The following is a 12,347-nucleotide window of genomic DNA, read 5'->3' as shown; positions in this document are numbered from 1 at the left end:
GGATTTGCTTTCCTTTCTCGTTCTCTAGCTTGTGTTTGCGATGGATCCAAGACGTGCATCTGTCAGCAACCTCACCTGTTGGCATGGGAAGCCCGACGAGCAGAGTTGCGTCAACTATTTAAAGAGCGGGTTGCCCCGCCGCATCCTGTACTACAAGCGTGGCGAGTGGACGGATTTTCCCGAGTCGGAGAGGAAGGTGATCATCAACGGATGCCGCCACCAGATGCCCTGTATGTACGCCTTGTTTGGTTGCGAGCTAGTGCTTGTTGACCTATTATGCATGGTCATGTCGAACTTGACGACAAAGAAACGTAACTCCGTGGCATGGATCGACGAGGCCGATCGATGCTTCTTCCCTAGCCAATCATTCGACGAGGGAGCCGATGAACCCAGCGAGCAGGTTTCTGGTGTGGTCAGGCCACAGGCGTCTTCTCTTCCGCCCCCTCCTGCCCCGGAGGCTAACGTACAGAATCTGCAGAGGGACAGTTCAACCTTCGTCCTCATACGGAAAATTTTCCTTTCGGGGATGCCATCCTTTGTTAAACCCGAGAATGTACTGTGCATACTCGAGTATGTTCCAAAAGATACTTCCGCTCTAGTGCAACACCATGCATTTGAGAGTCAGCTGAGATCCAGGATAGAGAAGCGTGGGGATGCAAATGTCAAGGACGCATGGTTTGGATCAACGACGCAGGAAATCTTCAGAATTCTGGCCCATGGATTTGGGTCGGCGGTCGCACCCACCGCAGGAGCAGCTTTCGGCAGCGGCATCTACCTTACGCCATGCGGGCGTTCCTTCTCCAGGTTCTTTGTTTTGGGTGATAGTAACTACTGCTGCTTCTTGCTTCGATACAACTGTGTGATTTGGCTCTTTCGAAAACTTCTGCAGCGTCAATCTTTGTGGTGCTGACCAGAACGGAGTACAGTGCATGCTGCTATGCCAAGTCATCTTGGGAAACGAGGAACTAGTCCGGCCTGGTTCCAAGCAAAACTCACCCAGCAGCGATAAGTATGATTCTGGGGTGGACAACCATGCTGAACCCAGGTGTTACGTGGTATGGGCCAGACATGCAAACAGTCGTACTCTTATTCTTCCTAAATATGTTGTCGCTTTCAAGTTGCCACCGAATCTCCAAGGTATGTGATGATCAGAACCCAAGACATTAGATCATCTTCTTTGAATGAGATCTTCGTTCTTGCTTGTGGCAGCGTACTTCTTTGATCTAAGGGATGTCCGCTTTGACAAGTATCCGATAAGAAACATTCCAGATTTCAATCGGCTCACTGGTCCTGTGAGCGTCCCGACCTTCTCTCCTCTGATGTTACTGTCGATATGAATGCTTCGGTCGGTGAGGTTTAAGCCGCCCTAATTATTACATCATTGACCGTCTATTTCAGAGAGAAATGTACGTGGCACTTCCAGATGTGGCACACCCGATGCTATATACTGTGGTGTACGCTATGGTGCAAAACCACATTTCTCCGATAGACAAGGAGTTGCTCTACCGCCATCATCTTGAGTTCCAGGTACGTCCGTAGCAGAACATTTGTGTTTGATGTAGCTTCTTTGGATCATCCATCGTGCTTGTTCCATTGATTTTGCTGGTTCCATGGCTGTTTCACAGGCCTTTGCGTCAACTGATGATGAGTTCTTTAGGAAGATAACGGTGATTTTAGGGGATCGGCTTCCTGTATCTGAACTAAACAGAACCAGAGATCATGTAAGTTGGCTTTCTCTTTGTTTATGCTGCAGTCACATTATATGCATGTCATGACACTCCTTGGGAAATGTTAATGGTTTTACAATCTCACGTAAAGAACAGATCTGATGAGAGAGTCCAGCGTGGATGATGCCATGTCGAGGAGGAAGCCAAATAGCATTGCTGCAAAGAAGGCTAATGACTGAAGCGGCCACCGAGGGAGCTTAACTATCAGTTCATTGCTGCACATAAGATTTCCGAGCCCTTTGGCTTTGTCATTGGCTCTTTCGACCTATGTTTACAAAACCTATAGTAATAATTCCTTTCACCGATGTATGTTCCGTGGCTATCATTTGGCTCATATATATGTAAGCATGCAATCTGGAATCTCAGATTTCTTAAGGGCATTGGTTGCTTACCTCCTGCTTGCTTTGACATTGACTTCTTTTGAGCGGCGTTTAGTTGCTTTCATGTACAGATTTGTAGACTAATTGCCGCAGAATCATCAACACTGACCAAAGACTATTGATTGTTTTACTGAATATTCCCAAGACTCCATTTAAAATAACATAAAATTTGTCAAGCGCTTATACTAAAAAAAATTAAAGGATGTACCAAATCTCACTGGCAGTGAGTTCTAGAAAACAAGAAAAAATTAATGAATACTCGGAAGACATGTTTTTAGGGAATTCAAGATTAAGATCAGAATCTGTTAAAGATATTCTTTCGATCAAGTCAAATTTGATCTTCGTTCTAGTTAATAAACTAGAAAATTTTCTTTAAGATGATGGGAAAATGAATAAAGAGAATTTTTATATAAACTCGTGGGAGGAGATGCTCAAGATAAGCATAATAGTGAAGAGGGTTATCTTGAAGTAGGCAACTCTCCTTAAATGGAGGAAGAGTGTTGATTGGGCTAAAGTTATAAGAAATGCTCTGCCAAGCATGGAAGTGTTGACGTGAGAGGCTTACAAATGTTGAAGTGTGCTTCGATCTCATTTAAGCAAACATAAAAGAGCACTACCAAAGTTGGCCACTCAAAATGAGAAGTAATGCATTGCAAGTATAAGATTGTTGTTCTTAGTTTGAGTAATTTTGAATCTAGTACTGAAGATGAGGCATAGCAAGAATTCTAGATGGGAGCAATGCACTTATTGAATGCATTCTAGGGTTGAGTCAGTAAAATAAAAGCAACTTAAAATAGAAAGTAATTGGCTAATGGAAGTAGATATCAAGCTTAATGGTTGAACGATTTATGCAATAGTGGACATAGCACGATTCATAATTTCATTATTGATCATAAAGCTAGAGAAAAGTCCAAACCAAATGAAAGTGTTGGAGGTAAAAGAGATCTTCAAGTCCAATCAAGATAAAGATACGGAGAAGTACTAATATGATAATAGTGATATTAGATGATTTTAAATGAAAGTGTTCAAGACAAAAGAGTATTAATGATGAAAGTGTTCAAGGCAAATAATATAGATGTCATTCATCAATTCCTTCATGTATTCCCATGGGCAATGATGACCCTTATGTGGTCCTGAGGAGTGACAATAGACCCTTAAGAACTATTGATGATGATGTAATTAAAAAAAAATCAACATAAATATCATAATGTTATAATCATCAATATTCAAGTTACTAGATGTTGTATCTACACAATTGCTTCGAGTTTGAACCGAAGCGAAGCCTCTAATGATACATTATAGCATATCTTAATTGCTCGCATTTTGACACATCATTTTTTTCTAGAAAAAATAAGATTATTAAAAACACACTATACTTTGAGGAAGAATGAAGTAAACGAGTATAATTAAGTCTACTCCACACACTCTATCCTCTATCATGAGAGATTGTTCAAGATATTAACGATGATTTAGGATGCTATGTATTTTTAAAAGATTTGCTTATGAGGCTTACCTAGATGAAGGATAGAGTAGAAGGACATAATTGAGTCCACGTGATACTCTTGATAATTTAGGTTGTTGTGCTTCCTAGAATATGTTTTCCTAAGGAGCTTGCCTTAGAAGAATGGAGTAAAAGGTCACAGTTAAATCAACTTGACAAACTCCATCCTTAGTGATTATTAAAAATATTGATGATGATTTAGGTTATTTTATATTCTAAAAAGGATTTGCTTAGAAAGCTTATGAGGAAGAAAGAAAGAAGAATAGTCTGAGTTTGTAATATGCACTTTTTATAGATTCTTCGAAATGCTAATGATAATTTAGGTTGGTATTAATTACATCTAGGTTGCTCTATATCCTACAAAGAGTTAGTTCGGGAGAAGCTTACCTAGAGGAAGAATGGTGTAGAAGGATATAGTTAAGTTTAATGTATATCCTCGTGGATTCTTAGAGATGTCCATAATAATTTATGTTATTCTTGTTAGGATCAAGAGCACTAAGAGGGGGGGGGGGGGAAGTGGGTGAATTAGTGCAGCGGAAAACTTTCGACGATTAAAACTGCGTTCGTACGATAAAAGCTATTTTGGTAAGAAAGACGATTCGTAAATCACTTTAACTTGTGATCAAGCGAGATGCAGTTAAAGCAAATATATAGAGGCAGTTTGCAGTTAAGATAGATAACAGAATGTAATAGCAAACTGGAATATGACGTTCGTACGATAAAAGTTATTTCCGTCTTAACGTCGATTCGGAAAATACTTAACTATGAAACACGTTCGTAAATAAGCAGAGGGCAGTAAGCTACTGAGGAGATTTGCAGTAAAGATAAGATGCTCAAAGTAAATGCAAACCGAGATTTAGAGTGGTTCGATCAATCTTGACCTACATCCACTTTTGGCTTCCTCCACCAACGAGGTCATCGACATCCACTAGAGGCCTTCCTTCAATAGGCGAAGGCCAACCACCCTTTTACAGTTTCACTCCTTTTGACGGGCTTAGGAGACAACCATTACAGAAATTTCTCTCCTCTATTTAAAGATAAAAACTTGGAAGAAAAAAGGGAGAACTTCTAGCCTTTACAACACTTTTGAGCTCTAAAAATCATAGAGTAAGATTGGATTTTCGATGCCCTTTCATACAGGAAAGGGTGGGGTATATATAGGTCCCAAACTAGTTTGAATTTGGAGCTCAAAAATGTCTTTTTTTGGATTTTCGGGGTCCTGGCGGTACTACCTCCTGATTGGGGCGGTACAACCGCTTGGCAGCTCGGAGACTGAGCCTCTGGGCAATGCCACCGCCTAACAGGGGCGGTTGCACCGCCCAATCTCGCTCGAAGACTGAGCCCAGGCGATGCCACCACCTAATTGGGGCGGTTGCACCGCCTAGCTTTCCTGGGAGACCATCTCCTGGGTGGTGCCACCGTCGACCCTGGCAATTCTGGTCCAAATAGGTTGATCCATTCAACCCAATTTGGGTCTATCAATGGCCCAATTGCCCCCAAATTAAGTTAATGGGATCATCTCCCATTCCTAACTTAATCTACATTCTAACTATGATATTTCTTAAGACATTTACTACAACTTGCTCCGGTGCGTCAATCGCTTCTTCTAGCGAGCTTCCGGTGAACTTCCAGCGAACATCCGACGAACCTTCGGTGATACTCCGGCGGACTTTCGGCAAACTCCTGGACTTGCGATGATCCACTTGGCAAGTTTCGACGAGCTTCTTTAGCAAGCTCCTGGACTTCTCGGATTTGTTCCCGCAGAACCTCCGACGACCGTCCGGACTTCCGTCGAACTCTTGAACTTCCAACGTGATCATAGTCTTGACTCCGGCGCAACTCCTGCTGCATGTCTTTCTTCCATCATAGTTAATCCTGCACACTTATCTCAATATATGGATTAGATAACAAATGACAATTGACTTCATCATCAAAATCTGAGATTCAACAATTCTATATTTTGAAGTGTTTTCTTAGAAAGTCTTTCCCGAAGAAGAATTAAATAAAAAGGCACAAATGAGTCTATAATATCTTGAGACATTCTTGAAGATGTTAATAACATTTTAGGCTATTTTACATCTTGAAAAGTATTTATTTAGAGAGCTTGCCTAAATAATAATGGAGTAGAAAGTTATAGTTGAGTTAGCAAAATCCACCATCCTAAGAAATTCTTCAAGATATTAATGTAATTTAGGTTATTTTGTATCATGAAAGGGTTTGTTTAGGAAGTATACCTAGAGAAAGAATAGAGTGAAAGGGCACAATTGAGTTTAAGTGATACACTCAATTTTAAGAGATTTTTTAAAATGTTGATGGGGATTTAAGTTGCTATGTGTCTAAAAGGGTTTGCTTGGAAAGCGAGGAAAAATGGAGTGAAAGGGCATATTTGAGTCTACAAGATATATTTTATCTTGAAGGATTATTTAAGATACTGATAAGATTTAGATTGCTTTATGTCTTATACAAGGTTTGCTTAGAAAGCTTCTCTAAAGCAAGAATGAAGTGGAAGGGTATAGTTGAGCCTTCGAAATATACTCCATTTTAATAAATTCTTCATGATGCTAATAATGATTTATATACGAAGCTTACATAGAGGAAGAATTAAATAGAATGATACAATTGAGTTTGTGAGATGTACTCCATCCTAAGAAATTCTTCAAGATATTGATGACAATTTAGGCTGCTTTATGTCCTAAAATAGTTTGCTAAGAGATTCTTTAAGATATTGATGGCAATTTAAGTTATTTTGTATTCTAAAAATGTTTGCTTAGGAAGCATACCCAGAGGAAGAATAGAGTGGAAGGGCATAATTGAGTTTTAGAGATGTATTTTATTTTAAGAGATTCTTCAAGATATTGATAGAGATTTATGCTATTTTATGTCTTGAAAAGGGTTTGCTTAAGAAGCTTACCTCAAGGAAGAATGGAGTAAAAGGATACATTTGAGTATACAAGATGTATTCTATCTTGAAGGATTATTTAAGATGCTGATAAGATTTAGATTATTTTGTGTCTTACATGAGGTTTGCTTAAGGAGCTTATCTGAAAAAAGAATAGAGTGAAAGAGTATAGTTGAGTCTACGAGACACTTTATTTTAAGAAATTATTCAAGATATTGATAATGATTTATATAGGAAGGAGGAAGAATTGAATAGAATGACATAATTGAGTTTATGAGATATTAATAACGATTTAGGCTGTTTAGTGTCTTACAAAGGATTTGCTTAACAAACTTACCTAGAAGAAAACTTGAGAATAACATTGTTGAGCCAACAAAAAATATTCAATTCTAAGAGATTATTCAAGATGTTGATGGTAATATAGGTTGTATTGTATCCTGAAAAGATTTACTTAGGAGGAATAATACAATGTAAGGTACATTAGAGTCTAAGAGATGCACTTCATCATGAGAGAATCTTTGAGATGCCGATGAGGATTTAACTTACTTTGTGTTTTGAAAATAATTTATTTAGAAAGCTTACATAGATAAAGGATGAAGTGAAAAGATAAAATTGAGCTTACACGATACACTCTATCTTTGGAGATTCTTCAAGATGCTGATAATAATTTAGGTAGCTTTGTATCCTATATAAGATTTGATGAAGATGCTTGCATAAAGAAAGAATAGAGTGAAAGAGTATAGATAAGTCTATAAGATATACTTCTTCCTAAGAAATTCTTAGGCTAGACGTCGAAGGTGATTTAGGTTGTCATACATCGTGAAAATAGTTTTGTCTTACTTAAAGTAAAGTGATAAAGAATATTACAAAATTTGTTTATCCCACTTTAGTTTTTCATCTTAATTACTAATTATTATTTTATTAATTTTGATTTATATTTTTATTTAAAAATAGGATGAATTTATTAAAAAATTATTGGTTTTGGCTCTTTGTCAAATATCACAATCATTTAATTTTTCTGTCCCTTTCTTTATACTCAGTACTTGGTTAATGTATTAAGAATTGGTGCGATGAATTAAACCTAAATAAATTTTAAAAAATAAATTAAAAATATAATAATAGAAAATAGAAAAATATTTTAAAATTTATATAAAATTTGAAATATAAAATAAAAGGCATAAAAATGCGTCAACCATATTATTATTTTCTAAAATAATATATATTAAAATAGTTTTATTCATATTAAAAATATATTATTAGAAATATATTTAAATATCATTTCATAAAAAGTGTCAATTTTTTTGTTTATTTATTGATCCTTTTGATATTTGAAAATGTTTTATGTTTATATATTATACAAATAATGTTGTATTAATTTTTAAAAAATAATCTGAATTTTATGTTGATATGTATTTTAGATTGTTCACTAAAATTTTAATATTGTTATATTAAAATATAAGTTTTATTTCTCAAATATATCCTTATAATGACTTTTAGGTTATCTAGTTAAAAAGTTTGAAGATGATTTGACTTAGAACCAAATCAAACCAATCTTGAAAAATAAAATAATATAAAAGGTATGAAAAAAAAGATCTCTTTTTAAAACTTGTGAACATTTAAAATGTTCTTTTTATTATATATTTATATAATAATTTTCTTATGAAAATCATAAGCTATGCATCTTGTCATCACATGTCACTATTCTTAACGCCATATTTGAGAACTAAAATAAAAAAATAAATATACAAGAAATTCTATTATAGCTAATCTGAAAAATAAACATTCAAGAATTTTATAAAATCATAGATGAATCATGTTTCCATCTCATAAACATCAAGAAAATATACATTAATGCGCCCCTTTTTTACTTTCCTAATATCATCACTGCATGGTAGAAAATTCATTAGGACCTAAATTGAGGACTATTATGCATATTAAATTTCTGTTACCATTATTGAAGTGGCTTGATAATTTTGTATGTAATCCACATATGTTCATATCCTTGATTAATCTATGCCTTAATTGACTATAGAATATAATATTAAGTAGAATATAAAACTAAGATGGTTCCACTCGATGAAATAAATCCAAAGACTTGCAGTAACTTTTTTCATAATTTCAAGCATCGATATTTTATAGTCCATAAGAAATATTATTCTTGTTTTATGGCAATCAAGTCGATTGGAGAACAATAATGTACATTTATAAAAAGTATCGGACATTATTGCGAAGTGCATTTCCTTTCCATTTGAGTGTCACAATTTTCCAAATCCTGCCCTTAGTCTCCTCTCTACGGCCAACGTAAGCATCGGAAGGCTAAGAGGATCAAAGAGAAGGGTGTTCTTTCTCGAGTTGTCTGAGGCCACCAACATTGCTTGCTGTTCCTTCGGTGATTACCAAGGTGACAAAAGCTTTTCTCCTTTTCTTCTTTTCTTTCTGAATTGGATTCCTAGTCTTTTCATGATCGATGAGGTTTGTCGGCCTTCGGGGTTTCATTAGGTGATTCGATTAGTATGAGTGCTTTGATGATACCAATTGAATTCTTGAATTCAGGCAGCAAAGGGGTGTTGTCATGGCTCCATACTGATTTGATTCTTGAATCCACCTAATTCTTGAATGCATGCAGAGTATAACTTGTGTTTTAGTTTCTTGAAGCCCGTTTGCAATGGATCCGAGAGGCTCGAAGCGCACGGTCGAGGAAGACGGCACTGCTCGAAGTTCCTCTGAATTACCACTGCTCGGAACAAGACGTACATCTGTCAGGAATCTCACTTGCTGGCATCGGAAGCCCGATCAGGGGACTTACAGGAACTATTTAAACAGCGGGTTGCCCCGCCGCATCCTGTACTACAAGCGTGGCGAGTGGACCGAGTTTCCCGAGTCGGCGAGGGAGGCGATCATCGATGGATTCCGCCACCAGATGCCCTGTATGGCCGTCTTCTTTGGTTGCGAGCTAATGCTTGTCGACCTATTATGCATGGTCATGTCGAACTCGATGACAAAGAAACATACCTCTGTGGCATGGATCGACGAGGCCGATCGATGCTTCTTCCCTTGCCTATCATTCGACGGGGGAGCCGACGAACCCAGTGAGCAGGTTTCTGGTGTGGTCAGGCCACAGGCATATTCGGTTCCGTCCCCTCAAATGGTGACAGAAGTTATCGCCGGCGACGGAAATGGGCCTCCCGCCCCAGAGGCTAACATACTCAATCTGAAAAGGGACAGCGAAGGCTTCGCCTTTATGGTGAAGCTTTTCCTTTGGGGGATGCCATCCTTTGTCAAGCCCGAGAACGTACTGTGCATATACGAGTATGTTCCAAAAGATACTAACGCTCAAGTGCAATACCAAGCATTTGAGAGTCAGCTGCGATCCACGAGAGAGAAGCGTGGCAATGCAAATGCCAAGTACGCATGGTTTGGATCAACGACGCAGGAAATCCTCAGAATTCTGACCTGTGGAATTGGATCCGCGGTCGCACCCACCGTAGGAGCAGCTTTCGGCAGCGGCATCTACCTTACGCCATATCACCGTTCCTTCTCCAGGTTCTTTGTGTTAGGTTATAGCTACCGCTGATTCTTGCTTCGATGCAACTGTGTGAGTTGATTTGGCTCTTCCGAAAATTTCTGCAGCGTGAATCTTTGCAGTGTTGACGGAAACGGAGTGCAGTGCATGCTCCTATGCCAAGTCATCTTGGGAAACTTGGAACAAGTCCGGCCTGGTTCTCTGCAAAATTCACCCAGTAGCGATGACTATGATTCTGGGGTGGACGACCGTAAGGATCCCAGGTGTTTCGTGGTATGGGCCACCCACGCAAATACTCGTGTTCATCCAAGATCTGTCGTCATTTTCAAGTTGTCCCCAAATCTCCAAGGTATGCCATGATCATAACTCAAGACATTAGATCATCTTCTTTTAATGATATCTTTATTCTTGCATGTGGCAGAGTACTTCTTTGATCTAAGCGATGTCCGCTTTGACAAGAATCCGATAAGAAATATTCCACCTTTCAATCGGCTCTCCGGTCCTGTGAGCACACCCACCTTTTCTTTGAATGCGTCGGTCACAGAGGTGAAGCTGTCCTAATTATCATATCATTGACCGTTTCTTGCAGAAACAAATGTTCGTATCACTTGCAGGACATGCGATAAATCAGCATATGCCATATACTGTCTTGTACACTAAGGTTCAACACCACATTTCTCCAATAGAGAAGGAGTTGCTGTTCCGCCATCATGTTGATTTCCAGGTTCCTACGTGGCAGAACATTTGTGTTTGATGTACCTTCTTTGGATCATACGTTGAGCGATTGATTTTTCTGGTCTGATGAATGCCTAACAGAAGGGTGCGCTAACTGGTGAAAAGTTTCTTGGGAAGATAAGTGTGGTTTTAGGGGATCAGCTTCTTGTATCTACCTTAAAGTGATCCAGAGATCGTGTAAGTTGGCTTTCTCTTTATTTTTTGTTGCATTCACGTTATATTAGAGGACTTCTTGCTTTACATGCAAATCCTTTACGGATGGATGACAAGGTTGTAAAGTAGTCTATGAAGAATATATGTATATACATCTCCTACCGCTTTGATGGATGACAAGGTTGTAAAGTCCATGTTAACATGTTTTCACGTACACATATTTCATGGGATGAAAGAAGAGAAAATACAGCAATATGTTGCTGGATTCAGGCTTGAATTTATGGATGACAAGGTCGTACACTACAAGTCAATTTTGACTTGTATGTATATATCACTCTATACTTGTAGGGTTCAAGAATCTTTCCCAAATGTTAATACTAACTATAACTATACTTGCTTGCATACTTTCTTTATCTCTGTAAAAGCAAACATCAAATAGTGACATGACGGAATGTGAACGTTTTTACAATCTCACGTCAAGAACTAAGTTGTGTTACACATATTTACTGCAAGGCAATCGATGTTTCCATCTTAATATAGGGTATATTGGAGGCGGCACCAAATGCTGATGACATGAAAGACACTGCCTCGTCGAGGATGAAGCCAAATAGCATTCCTTCAAAGAAGGCTAATGACTCAACCGGCCGCTAAGCGAGCTTAACTATCAGTTCATTGCTGCACAAAAGATTTCTGAGCCCTTTGGCTTTGTTATTGGCTCTTTTCGACCTATGTTTACTAAACCTGTAGTGATAATTCCTTTCATCTACATCTGTTCTGTGGTTATCATTTAGCTCAGTACAATGACCTCCTTTTTGTAGTCTTTTAATCGCTTTCATGAACAGACTTGCAGATCGACTGTTGGAGAATCATCGACACCGACCAAGAAAGGGTATAAGAGATGTTCATGTCAATTTTGTACTTATTCTTCAATGTGCATGTCACAAAATAGTTTATAAATATTAAAATAGTTTTCGGTATATTAAAATATATAATAAAAATATAACAATATATTTATATTCTAAAGATTATTTTAAACTATATAAATAGTGTCAATTTTTTAAAATGTATGTTTATTTTATGGTTCTTTTGATATTTGAAAATATTCTCTGTTTATATGCACTAAATAATATTGTATTAATTTTTTTAAAAAATATAAATTTTTTGTTGATATGTATTTTGGATTTCATATAAAATTTTAGTATTCTTATATTAAAATATAAAATTTTATTTCTCAAATGTATTTTTGGTTATCTAATCAAAAAGTTAGAAGATGGTTTGACTTCGAACCGGTTTAAAATTTTATTGAACAAATCAAACCAAGCCCAGCAAATAACATCATCTAAAAAGTGAGGAAAAATATCTATTTTAAAAATTTGTGAACATTTAAAATGTTGTTTCTATCATTGATTTTGTATAATGATTATCTTAT

The 12,347-nt window shown here is 37.3% G+C and overlaps 1 protein-coding gene across 1 annotated transcript; it reads left to right on the top strand.

The window, feature by feature from the left end:
• The first annotated feature begins 9,172 nt into the window (after positions 1–9,172).
• Positions 9,173–10,930, top strand: LOC135594070 (inactive poly [ADP-ribose] polymerase RCD1-like). The gene is made up of 5 exons (XM_065084494.1): positions 9,173–10,050; positions 10,138–10,379; positions 10,452–10,534; positions 10,620–10,754; positions 10,847–10,930. Exons 1-5 carry the CDS (start codon positions 9,173–9,175, stop codon positions 10,928–10,930), a joined length of 1,422 nt encoding a protein of 473 aa, XP_064940566.1.
• Positions 10,931–12,347: the final 1,417 nt, after the last annotated feature.

Source organism: Musa acuminata, chromosome BXJ1-9, assembly GCF_036884655.1.
Source record: "Musa acuminata AAA Group cultivar baxijiao chromosome BXJ1-9, Cavendish_Baxijiao_AAA, whole genome shotgun sequence".
NCBI lineage: Eukaryota > Viridiplantae > Streptophyta > Magnoliopsida > Zingiberales > Musaceae > Musa > Musa acuminata.
This window is presented reverse-complemented; position numbering and strand designations above follow the sequence as displayed.

Coding starts and splice junctions, on each gene's coding strand:
- LOC135594070 (XM_065084494.1), top strand. CDS start 9,173: ATGGATCCGAGAGGCTCGAAGCGCACGGTCGAGGAAGACGGCACTGCT. Junction 10,051..10,137: donor TATCACCGTTCCTTCTCCAG/GTTCTTTGTGTT, acceptor AAATTTCTGCAG/CGTGAATCTTTGCAGTGTTG. Junction 10,380..10,451: donor GTTGTCCCCAAATCTCCAAG/GTATGCCATGAT, acceptor TGCATGTGGCAG/AGTACTTCTTTGATCTAAGC.